At 42.1% G+C, this 13,752-nt stretch overlaps 1 protein-coding gene across 1 annotated transcript in view; it reads left to right on the forward strand.

Moving 5' to 3' along the window:
- Positions 1–9,950, forward strand: part of LOC122935155 — a 181,968-nt gene extending 172,018 nt beyond the window's left edge. Inside the window, exons 8-9 of the mRNA XM_044290919.1 lie at positions 9,364–9,555; positions 9,945–9,950. Of these exons, the coding sequence (XP_044146854.1) occupies positions 9,364–9,555; positions 9,945–9,950 (198 nt within the window). The remainder of the gene's footprint in view (positions 1–9,363; positions 9,556–9,944) is intronic.
- Positions 9,951–13,752: the final 3,802 nt, after the last annotated feature.

Here is a 13,752-nt window from a genome sequence, read left to right on the forward strand (position 1 = left end):
CCGTGATTTTTTTCCATAAAGTGCTGAGGAATAGGTAACAAGGTATTTTCTTTCCTGATTGTAGATTTGTGTTTCCCCACTCGGTCTTTTATACGTATTGTTGTCTCTCCAACATAACACAACCCATAGGGAGATTTTAGTAAATAGATAACTATTCCTGTGGGTTGTGTTATGTTGAAGATGCCTTCAATTACAGTCACATGACCACTCACGTGATTAGGGGGCGGGTTATTCAAAAGGTGTATTTAAATGGTGTATTGTATATGTGGGATTGAGCTATCATCACCTGTTATTTGACAAAGGCACACACTTGTGCCGAAACGCGCGTCACAAATGGGTGACGAATAAAGAAGTTCCTTTTCAGCAAAGAAATTACGGAGTGCTGGTCTTTTCATTATAATTTTATGGGGATCCGACCTGCTGACCGTGCACCTGGATCTTAAAGGAAGCACAGTGCCGTTGTCATGGTCTTACCTTCTTGCTGCTCTCCTTCGTTTGACATGTGCTGGCGGCCATCTTGGTTTCTGGGTTTCTTGTAGCCTCCCACCCTGCGGCTTCTCCTTCCCACTGGGAGGAGCTGGACGCCTAGCTCATATACATAGGAGGTCTGCGGCTTCAGTTCCCTGCTTGGTCCTCCTGTGTTCACATGCTTCTAAGACTGCTGCTGCTTCTGGTTCCTGATCCTGGCTTCGTCTGACTACCCTTCTGGTTCCTGATCCTGGCTTCGTCTGACTACCCTGCTGGTTCCTAATCCAGGCTTCGTCTGACTACCCTGCTGGTTCCTGATCCAGGCTTTGTCTGACTACCCTTCTGGTTCCTGACCTCTGGCTTCGCAAGACCCTGCTTCGGTTTAGCCATCCGCTTGGACTTTTGCCTTACAGCTTGATTTTCAATAAAGCCATCTTATTTCCACTTATCTCTTGTTGTACGTCTGGTTCATGGTTCCTTGACAGCCGTCCATTTGTTCTTAATCAATACGCCTGGTTTTTGGTACGTGCACGTGCATTTGAGCTCAGCGCACAGATGAGTACTTACAGCTATGGTGATGAGGAAGCCCGCGCAATAGTGGCACGCATTGATTCATCGGCAGAGTTCCTGAGAATACCTCCAGGTGAGCTGAGAAGCCGTGATCTAGAGAGAACCTCCAAACATTTGGTCTCTCTGCAATTACATGCAACGACTCTAGTTGAGTATCACCGTTCCAAGCGTATTCCACGGGGACTGCGAGTGAACCTGCGACCAACTTTCTTCCGAGAAAGTGTTAAATATTGTACCCGTTTCGCCAATATTTTAAATAAATGTTCACTGGACATTATAATATTAACAATTGAACATCTGACCAAAGCAATTGCGGATTGCCAAGAGAGTATTTCCACCACTGAGTCCCAATTAAAAGATTGGCTGAAAAAGGAGGACTTTGATATATTGAAAGAAAAAATTAATAAGCAATGTACCGAATTACAAAGTTCAATACAAACCACAAAGAGTTCAAAGTATATTCGGGACATGGAGGATTATCCAAAGAAATCAAGTATACAGATGGCAAGGACAAATCCGGCACTGCTACATCCCAACCACGACGACCTGGTCGCAGAGCAGGCACAGCGTCCTCCGATTCTGGAAGCGACTCTACAACTGGTCAATGCACAAGTTTTTTAGGAGCACACAGACGCCCAAGAAGGCCAACACCAGGCAGGCAGGCCGACGCCATCATCGGGGACGCCGAAGCTCCACGTCTAACTCGGTCACAGGTACCCAGCACACCTTAGTATTAAATCTATCCTCCAAGAATCTTTCTCCACTCCAAATTGGACTCCTTGAAAAGGGACTATCCTTCAGTCCGACGGCTAGTCTGGACACATTTGGACTGGACATGGATTTAAACCGCTTCTTTCGTAATATACGGCTTAAAAGCCATTTCTCTAATGTAATTTCACATGACACTGTTTCAACTGAGAGTGTACAATCAATGTTAAATTTGCAACAATTTGGCTTGAGGCTGAAAAGCCAATATATGCCTCCGAAAATATATCACCCCAGTGAAACTTACATACAGCTTGTACAGCGTGACATACCCATGTTAATTGCGAAGTATAAAAAGGGAGATTATTATATACATCATAATTTATCCGCTGAGGAGAGACAGGTAGTCAATCATTTGACAGATGATGACTCCCTGATCTTTAAACCCGCGGATAAAGGGGGAGCCCTTGTCATATTAGATAAGGAATATTATGTTAGGGAAATACTGGGACAATTGTCTGATCACAACGTCTATGAAATATTGCAGGGGGACCCGGTCTGGGCAATTAAGCGGGAGTTACAGGACTTGGTTGATGATAATTTGAAAAAACATGTCATTGATAAGAAGCTAGCTGAATTTTTAATCAACCAACACCCTGTGACACCCGTATTTTATACACTTCCTAAGGTGCATAAATCCCTGGAACAGCCTCCGGGATGCCCAATAGTTGCAGCCACGGACTCAGTCCTTTCTCCCCCTGCAATATTTCTTGAAAAAGTGTTGACCCCTCTCATAAAAAGGCCCCTTCATATCTTAGGGATACACAAAATTTTTTAGAGACAATACGGGAGATTGAGCTGTCGCAGGATTGTATCCTAATAACCCTGGACGTATGTAGCTTATATACCAGTATAACCCATGAAAAAGGCCTGGAGGCCATCCAAGCATTACTAGATGATAGCACATACACAGAGGTTGAAAAGGATTTTTTTCTGTCCTTACTTTCTATTGTCCTACGACGTAACTACTTTTTATTTCAAGATACATTTTTCCAGCAGCGGTGTGGGACCGCGATGGGGTCCAATGCCGCACCGCCATACGCAAACTGTTATATGGCACATTTTGAGAGAGAGTACATCTACCCAAATGAGCTATATCAAAACTACTGTATATTTTGGAATTGTTTCATCAACAATATTTTTTGCGTATGGCGGTGCAGCATTGAGACCCTTATGTCCTTTATGGACTATATTAACAACATGAGACCCGAATTGAAATTTACCTTGCACCAAGATTTACAACGTGTCTCCTTCCTTGATACATGGGTGATCAGGGGAATAAATAACAGGATTACAACTGACCTATATGTCAAAGAAACTGATAGAAATAGCCTGTTATCATTCCACAGTAATCACCCATCAGCTGTAAAAAAAATCACTGCCATTTTAGCAGTTTAAAAGAGTGGCTAAAATTGTAAAATTGTAATGGATTCTGACACACGTGATCTTAGGTTGCAAGAAATGAGACAAAAATTCATGGACAGAGGTTATCCCTCTCAATTGTTACGTGAACAGAGGAATAAGATAGAAAGCCCTATAGAATCACAAAAAAGACAGAGAAAGGACAGAGAATACCACTATTTGTAAAATACCATCCCTGGATGGATCGTGTAAAGGCAGTGGTCAATAAACACTGGAATATCCTACAAAGATCATACCCTACAATTCAGGAATTTAGGGAATTACCTATGATGTGTTACAAACGCAATAAAAACATCAGAGACAGGATCATCCGGGCAGATATAGGTAGTGACAGGACATCTCTGTGACAGCTCACTCTCTCTGCAGTCAGGAAGGGAACATTTCCCTGTCTGAACTGCGTCCATTGTTCAAGCGTTATCAAGGGCTCCAACATATCACACCCACACACAGGACAACAAATCCCAATTCGGGGTCACTTTACATGTGACAGTAGTTTTGTTTTCTATTTACTAAAATGTCCTTGTGGGTTGTGTTATGTTGGAGAGACAACAATGCGTATAAAAGACCGAGTGGGGAAACACAAATCTACAATCAGGAAAGAAAATACCTTGTTACCTATTCCTCAGCACTTTATGGAAAAAAATCACGGCATCTCACAATTGCGTTTTTAAATTATAGAGGAAGTGACCCTACCTCGACGTGGAGGAAATCGGATCCAGATGCTCCACCAACGTGAAGCATATTAGATCCACCGGCTCGAGACGCTTGCCCCTAAAGGCCTAAACAAGGAATACTCATTGAACAGCTTTATTTGAATTAATATGCGGAACGTACGATGATTAAATATATACATTGTAAAAATGTTTGTATCTGGTTCTATAATGGATCACTGATTACTCAGATGCCTAGTAATATATAAATTTAGATACATACTCTGCCGTACTCTATCTCTTGGTAGATTGAGCTTTGTTTGTACTGGGTTACGTAGCAACATGATGTCACAATCAGGTGACTGGTCATGTGACTGGGGGCGGATGCCTTCAATTACAGTCACATGACCACTCACGTGATTAGGGGGCGGGTTATTCAAATGGTGTATTTAAATGGCGCGTCACAAATGGGTGACGAATAAAGAAGTTCCTTTTCAGCAAAGAAATTACGGAGTGCTGGTCTTTTCATTATATCCCTCTCCACTCTGTCGGGGGGCTCTACTTGTATAAGTGGTTAATAGAACAGGTTCTGTAGACATCTATGTTGAATCAGCTGACGACGGTGAAAAAGGAGTGCGCTTCTTCTTGGCGCTAACATCGACCTGTAAGGCTGAGTTCATGCTTGAGTTATTTGGTCAGTTTTGGCCCTGTGACTGCCCAAATAAGTGAAGTGTGCAGTGATTTTAAGAGAGACCCCTGTCATCTCCATGTCATACTGACTCACAGTATTATTTCACTGCCACAGCAGACTCCCTATACGTGTTCTACACAGTGTTCTACACCACTATAAAGACTCTCTGCAGCCAGGAAATTGGCGTTTTTTTAACGAGATTCACCGCTGATATATTTGGATCGAACCAATTTTTTTATTTTTTATTAGTGAACTTGCAAATCGAATATTTGAAAAATTCGCTCATCTCTAATATTTCCCTGTTCAGCGACACTGCCAATGCAATACTGTGTTTATTCAACATACCTGAGGGCCTATGGGGCAATTTTAAATAACTGCGCATATTGATGTCCTTGTATGATCTATTGGAGATTGTTGGAGATGTTTTATCTCATCATCTTGGTAATGATACGCTCTGTAGTGCCATTTATTTTTTCATCTTTTATTTTGTAGACGTGGATCACTATATTAGGGATAACGCCTCTTGTAATCTTCTCTGTATCAAAGTCTATCTTGCCTTTTTTTCTTTAGAATATTTTTTTTAACATTTATTATTAAATAAATATTGCTATATATTTTTGTATAATTGGAGTTCCATAGCTTTTTTTTTGTATATGGAGCTAAATTAAAGCAGGTTTTAAGAATAAAAAGTGGAAAATGCTCAGCGTTTTAAGCAGAATGTTTGCTCCTGATGTTGGAGGTGCTAGCAATAAGCCTATAAAACCCTTATCAACTGTAGAAACTTGAATAGTTTTTAAAGGCTGGCTGGCCATTTATATATTTAAAAAAAATAGTTGTGGGATTTTTTTGTTTGCAGATTTTGTAGTGCAGCATCAACTTATCACTGGCAGCAGCTATATGACACAGACAGCTCTGAATGACCCGTCCCTTCCTCTGCTTTCCCTGATAAACCCTGAATCTACCTATTTATGTCCCTATACTGTCCCTATACTCTACCTACCACACACACTGTAATTGAATTTTAACATATACAGCCAAGACACATGCTCGGAGATGGCTGCACACAGACTAGCGTCTCTGGCATTCTGAGCAAAAGGACAAGCCAGAATCCTGCCCTCTGACTGGCTGACAGGCTGTCCATCAACCTCTCAGCCAATCAGGGCCAGAACCTTACTCCCCAATCATTTCAGGGTCATGTTATCTTTCATATTCATTTTCCCTTCTGTTTTCCCTACCAATTTTTCACAGTAAAATGCCTAGGTAGCGTTTTGGCGCTATGTGTTGGAAGTAAATCTACAAAACTTCAGATTAGTTTGAGAGCAGGATGTTGGAAAATTGGTAATGAATCTGATAAGTTCATAATCAGTTAAATCATCCTTAATCTGCTTTCTAAGTTGTAATTGGGTCTCCTGTAACCTAACTTTACCTCCAGTCTTGCTACTAGAGGTAAACCAAACCCAGGCAGACATTAATGTTTATAGATAACTTTAGGGTCTGAACCAAGGATTGCTTCCATTGGATATACAGTGGATATAAAAAGTCTACACACCCCTGTTCAGTGGATGTAGTGTTGCTGAAAATATAAAATGGCAGAAATCTGACGGGAATGATGGTGGGCTCTAAGTCCCTATATAACCCTAGGATAGGGGTGCTAACGTGACCCTGACACCCTAGCCACAAAGCACCCGTCCTGAGAAGAACAACCCCATCCAGAACCTTGCCCTCACCCGACTTGACCCTGTTGTGCCTTAGTGCAGTTGATCCCTGCATGCATGTTTCAATCATCAGGGAAATATTTTGCAATCGAGCAGGGCATAAATCACATAGAGTGTTGATATAAATTATTCAATAATCAACACTGAGGATATTCGATGTGAAAGCAAAAGACACTTTAAATCAATACAGACTGTAGCCCGTGGTATAGGCTCCACTGAGTATCAGGGCTAAACGCATGCATAAAGATATAAGGCAGTATGAGGTGCAGGGAGGTCTCTTGATATACGGCTCCCCCGGACCAGCGCACCGCGATACGTCCTGAGGCTATGATATAGCTTCTCAGGATGGGTGCACCATGGCTAGGACGTTAGCACCACTATCCTAGGGTTATATAGGGACTTAGAGCCCACCATCATTCAGGTTCTGGTTCAGCAACTGGTTATGTTTCAGGTGCCACCGTGCACCAAGAATTAAATGTGTCATTGTGCACTACAGTCCTGATCAAAAGTTTAAGACCACTTGAAAAATGGCAAAAAATCCTATTTAGCATGGCTGGATCTTAACAAGATTTCAAGTAGAGCTTCAACATGCAACAAGAAGAAATGGAAGTGAGACAAAACATTTTTTGAGCATTCAATTTAATGAAAACAACAAATAAACTGAAACAGGCTGTTTTTCAGCTAATCAAAAGTTTAGGACCACACCTCCAAAAAAAAAACTAAACCCCCCAAAACAGAAATCCAACTTCCAAACATGACCTCAGTAATGAGTAGCTCCGCCGTTATTGTTTCGGCATGCTTGATGCAAGTGTTTCCATGAGGTGAGTGGGAACATTTCTCCAAGTGGTGAAGACGGCCGCACGAAGGCCATCTACTGTCTGGAACTGTTGTCCATTTTTGCAAACTTCCCTTGCCATCCATCCCCAAAGGTTCTCAATTGGATTTAGATCAGGGGAACACGCAGGATGTGTCAAAAGAGTGATGTTATTCTCCTGGAAGTAGTCCCTTGTCCTGCAGGCATTATGTACTGTAGCGTTGTCCTGCTGAAAAACCCAGTCGTTACCACACAGACGAGGGCCCTCAGTCTTGAGGAATGCTCTCTGCAACATCTGGACATAGCCAGCGGCCGTTTGACGCCCCTGCACTTCCTGCAGCTCCATTGTTCCACTAAAGGAAAAAGCACCCCAGACCATTATGACGCCCCCTCCACTATGGAGCGTAGAAAACATCTCAGGTGGGATCTGCTTGTCATGCCAGTAACATTGGAAACCATCAGGACCATCAAGGGGACATTTATTCTCATTAGAGAATAAAACTTTCTTCCACCTTTGAATGTCCCATGTTTGGTGCTCTCTTGCAAAGTCCAAACGAGCAGTTCTGTGGCGTTCAAGGAGACGAGGTCTTTGAAGACGTTTTTTGTTTTTGAAGCCCTTCAGTCTCAGATGCTGTCTGATGGTTATGGGGCTGCAGTCAGCACCAGTAAGGGCCTTAAGAGGATCGTCCAGTGTCTTGACGGATAGCCAATTGAATCCTCCGGCTCAGTGCTGATGAATATTTTTTTGGTCTTCCACTTGACTTTTTTGTTCCACAACCCTCAGGATCATTTAAGAAATTCCAAATGACTGTCTTACTGCATCCCACCTCAGCAGCAATAGCGCGCTGTGAGAGACCCTGTTTATGCAGTTTGACAACCTGACCACGTTCAAAAAGGGAGAGCTTTTTTGCCTTTGCCATCACAACGTGCGACTACCTGACAGAAAATGACAATGAATCCACATCTTTGCACAGATGGTCCTAAAATTTTGATCAGCTAAAAAACAGCCTCTTTCAGTTTATTCATTGTTTTCATTAAATTGAATGCTCAAAAAATGTTTTGTCTCACTCTCATTTCTTCTTGTTGCATGTTGAAGGTCTACTTGGAACCTTGTTAAGATCCAGCCATGCTAAATATGATTTTTTGCAATTTTTCAAGTGGTCTTAAACTTTTGATCAGGACTGTATATTGTTAATATTTTTTATATTTAGAGACCCTTTTTATACTGAACTAATTAAAAGTACTGGCTGTGTGGTACATGTGACAACAATCTCCTGTATTCTTCATATGTCTGGGCTATGGGGTAGAGTGGCAAGATGAAAGCCTTTTCTTACGAAGAAAAACATCCAAGCCAGGCTACATTTTGCAAAAACACATCTGAAGTTGTCACGGAAGGTGTACAGAAAACTAGAAGGCACAAATGAAGATCCGACTGACTTGATCCAAAACTAAGGAACGGGAGGGTAAGCCCTGTAAGAGCCCTAGCTCCCTCCCTTACTGCTCAGCCTATGCAAAAATCTCAATGGTAGAAAATTGCATATCCTCGTTCCTCGACTGTATGCACCTGAACACCCTATAATAGTGAGGGGACACGACCACCGGCTCCCTACACTTAATACGGAGGGAGTCAGGGTCACCTAGGATCAAGCCCACAGGCAAACAGAAATGAAGAAAACAGACTTATCTTGTGGATGCAGTAGTAATAGCTTCTAGCATCAGCACACTCCAGGAAGTTGTATAAACCGCAAAGTGATGCAGTATGGGAAGGGATTTAAAGGGATGCAATCAGTGCAATTACATGACAGCTGAGAGAGGCTAACGAGATGAGAAAATGAAAGCAAAACAATAGGAACCTCAAGCAGCAGGTTCTGAAGCACATCTGTCAGAGCTTCTCAGATGTCTGGTGGTAACAGAAGTCTCCCAAAAGCATGCGGGAAAAGGTGTTATGGTCTGATGAAACCAAGGTTGAACCAAGGCCATAATTTCAAAAGATATGTTTGCCGCAAAAACAACACTGCACATCACCAAAAGAACACCATAAGGGTGTGCACACTTATGCAACCATATAATTTTATTTTTATATTTTTTCATCCCTTTACCTAAAAGATTTCAGTTTGTTTTTCAATTGAGTTGTACAGTTTATAGGTCACATTAAAGGTGGAAAAAGTTCTGAAATGGTTTATCTTTGTCTCATTTTTTTTATGTACATGTCATTCTTAGTTTGATAAGACACAATTCTAAAATTTCTTTGATGTTTTCTCCCTACAGATCAGCTATGGAGCGATGGATCCCATCTTCAGTAACAAGCTCCTGTTTCCTTATTTCTATCGCACAGTCCCTGATGGGTCCACTCAGTATGAAGCCATTGTCCTCCTACTGGAGAAATTTGGCTGGAGCTGGGTGGGGATGGTGACAGTAGATGATGAAAGCAGCCAACGAGCCAGCATGGAACTCCACAATGTAATAACACGGAGCGGGGTCTGCATAGCTTATAGAGAATACGTCAAAGAGTATGGCTTTTTCAAAACCCATATGGAGTACAGGAAGGTGTTATATCAAATACAGAAAATTCACTGCAATGTGATTATATTTGTTGGTAGCTCATATGGCTTACAGTCATTGCATTTTATATTGTCAGTTGACTTAAATCCTAGAAGAGTTGTAATCATACTCTCACTTATTTTTCCTGAAAATTTAATCACATTTACTACATTTCATGGATCTTTGCAGCTCACTCTTCGAAAAGGAAGAATTCCAGGTTTGCACGAATATCTACTCACAGCCGGTCCTCTAAAATACCCAGAGGTTGAGCTGATGTTTGATGTATGGTATAATTTTCTTTCTTGCAGCTTTGAACAGTATTCATCTTATAGACCATGTAATGAAAGAGATGTTCTAGGTAATGTGGATCGCTCCCTGTATGATGTAGACAATTTCCGTTACACATTCAGTGTGTACTCTGCAGTGTATATTGTGGCTTATGCCTTACATCATCTGATCTACTCACATAAAAGACAAGAACATCTCCAAATATTTACCACCCAAAATGTCAAATGGAAGGTAAGATTTTTCAGATTTTTCCAACATTTTCTGTCATATTTCAAACTCCAGTAACACTAGTAATACACATAATTCTGTGTGACTGTCTGCTGTAACCCTCACTATTACTAAAGTAAGTAGACCTCATTAAATAAAATTTACTTAGTCAATGAGAGGAGCAGAAAATTAAGAGATTGTATGGTTGCCCAACATGGTGGCCCCACATATGTGCCCCATTGTGATCCACTTGTTAATTGGGGCACCGACCCTACCCTGACAGCATTACTGGGGGTGATGCCAACCATCACAGCAGTCCCATGCAGAGCTCGGTGTTGTACTGCTAAGTGCTGAAGAGCAGTTTGCCAAACCACTGAGGGGTATGGGACCAGAAAGATAGAGTAAGGAATAACTGCATATAGTACCAGAGTAGACTCTTGAGGAAGCAGTAAGAAATTAGGACCTTGAGGCAAGAAGTGGCTAAAGGGAAATCTTTAAAATATAAGGAGCCTAACTGGACCTGTGTAGCAATAGCCAAATGCAGCCACTGAGAGCTGGTGAGAGATGTTGGTAGCCATCGCTGTGTCAGTGGATGTGACAGCTGTGAAATTTCAGCAGGAAGTAAGAGACTAACCACCATGAAGCCTATCCAACCAAGTCTATCAGATTGAGTGGATTAGTAGAGAAGAGACACAGTACCATACCTGGAGAGAGCTATACTGCTCATTAGGAGACATTATCAATGTTTAACATTCATTGTGAAATCTAAGGTTTGGAAAGATTTTGGAGACTCCTAGGAATATGATTACTGTAACAAAATGCACAAATCAATATGTCAGACTCAGACTCATGTCTATTGCCTTTAGCTGAACCAATATATAAGAAGAGTTCAGTTTATAACTTCTGGTGGAGATTCCATTCACCTTGATGAGAAAGGAAACTTTCCGACAAGATTTGATCTGGTAAATTATCAGGTATTTGCTAACGAAACCGTGGGGAAACAAACAGTGGGACATCTCCATGAAGACAAAGGTCATCATCAGCTTCTTATAAATAAGAGCTCAATTATTTGGAAATCACAATTTCTCCAGGTGAATTTAGTGTCTGATTCTTTATTACACATTAACAACTGTCATCTGTGTATCCAAGACTAAAACGTTTAACAGACCTCTTCAGTGTGGCTGGACCATAGTGGGGTTCATATTTACCTAGACCCCACCTCTAGATCCCAGCTGCAGATCTCCATGGCTGCCTCGGCAGGTACCAGGTCTCTTGGAATGAAGATCCTGTTGATGGGCATCACAGTGATGTACTAGTGATTGGCTGCAGTGGTCAGATGTCACCTGTCAATAAGTTATTGAGGCCCAGGATGTGCTGAGGTGGCCATGGAGTGATGCTGCTGGGATCCAACAGCGGGGATCAGGTAAGTATGAACCCCACCGCTGGTCCAGCCAAACTGAAAAGGTCTGTTAAAAATGTTTAGTCTTGATAACCCTTTTAAAAATACATACCCATTATAGGTATATTGATGTGGACCCCCCTAAAGCTGCAAAAAAGCTCTTCTGATCTCAACTCCATGTATACGTCAGGCTGACATAAAGCTCAAATCGAAGAGAGCCTTATAAATACGGTGGAAGAATGAAGTTTAAAGGGGTTGTCCAAATTAAATATAGCTACAGGGCCTGCAAACCCTCAGTTAGGTTATTAGAATAAAATTTTACTTTTATAGTAAATCCTATTTTTGTATTTTTGTTTATTTTTTGCTTTATAGGCAATTTAATCTGCACTAAATACCCAATTCTGCTTAGTTGTAAGCTGCCAAAGGTTCAAGTTACCTTGACAGCTAAAACTAAGCCAACATGGTAAAGATTGCTGACCGCCCCTCCCCTGCCTGAGCTCACACACTGCTCCCCCTTCCCTCTCCTATCTTCTGCTTCTACAGGTTAGACTGCTGACGGCTGCACTGACATAATAGGAGAATTGGAGACATTTGAAAATGGATGAGGAACTAAGATGGGAGTCCCTGACCCTTCCCTCATTTCAATGGTTGATCATTGGCTGGGGACAGAATACGCTAGCATGCGGGAGGTGCCCACATGGCTCCATCCACATGGCCTTGAGCACGCACCATAGTATTACTGATCACATCATTGTTTGCGTGTTTGTTTGCCAAGTGGTTTCTTGTCCGTGGGTTGACATGACGCCCAGCACATCATTATAGGGAGGGGGAACCACCACCATTTGCTACTAGTTTACCCTATCAGTGTGGTGATGTGGGGAATAGGACACATCATCACTGGGGAGGAGATTTAAACTCGATGGCGTGGCAATGCATCCATGTTTGTCACACCCAACTTCAATTAGTTTTGCTGCTACATACAGAAAACAGCAGCACACCTGGGCGGAAGTCCCCTGAAACACATGGGGACTTTGATTATTCTAATCCTGGGAACCTGACTAATCTCTTGACAGCAGGACTGGTACCACCTGGGTCAGGGCTGGACATAGGGCTCCCAGAATAGTGAGGAAATGTCCAGAGGGGTGGCCTTGTTGGGCAAGGTGCTCTGCTTAGCTGGACAAAATAGTTCAGGCTAGGCCGAGCAGGGTGAGAGGAGGGATAGCCTCATCCTGCTGTTACCTAGAGAAAAGAGACCCGCACTGTGACCCCTTCCTATTCACTATTGTACTCCCACACACTGTCTTGTATCTACAGAAGTGGTAAGACTGCTCCATTTTTATTTATTGAGCACCACTGGGTTAATAATCACTATTTGGATGCAGCATTATGTAAGCAACTGGTACGGCCTACCGTGTGGTCAAAATATAGGAGGAGATTTATCAAACTGCTGTAAAGCTGAACTGGCTTAGTTGCCCATAGCAACCAATCAGATTCCACCTTTCATTTTCCAAAGGAGCTGTGAAAAATGAAAGGTGAAATCTGATTGGTTGGTATGTGTAACTAAGCCAGTTCTACTTCACAGCACATTAATAAATCTGCCCCATAGTTTTTACTAAGATGTACTAAAAGTTACGTTTTATTATAATCACTAGAGGTGAGTGAATCACGCTTCAGATCCAAAGTTGTTCTCCAACTTCGATTTAATGCTGTATGGGCTTTGCTAAGTCAACCTTTGTCGGACGAGACTTTGGTGAAGAACATTTTAAAACAGCAATCCGAAGCCGGCTTCGGTCCCGAGGTACTAGTCTGTACTGGAGCCGGCTTCGGTCCCGAGGTACTAGTCTGTACTGGAACCGGCTTCGGATCCGAGGTACTAGTCTGTACTGGAGCTGGCTTCGGTCCCGAGGTACTAGTCTGTACTGGAACCGGCTTCGGATTGCTGTTTAAAAAGCTCTTTGCCGAGGTCTCTTCAACTTAACAAAGTTTGCCTCCAAGAAGCCCATACATTTTATGGTGTACAGATACAGATCTCCGTACAGCATTAAAACTAAATTAGGGAACAAATCGATTTGGTTCATGGATTTGAAGCGTGATTCGCTCAACTCTAATAATCACCCAACTGTGGGATCGCAGGTCTTCTAGATATATTATGTGTACTTTTGGGTGTCATTTGTATATTCAACCAGGATCTTAATTGACCATGTATTGTCTAAATATTGTTG

The sequence above is a fragment of the Bufo gargarizans genome, chromosome 4, assembly GCF_014858855.1.
Source record: "Bufo gargarizans isolate SCDJY-AF-19 chromosome 4, ASM1485885v1, whole genome shotgun sequence".
Lineage (NCBI taxonomy): Eukaryota > Metazoa > Chordata > Amphibia > Anura > Bufonidae > Bufo > Bufo gargarizans.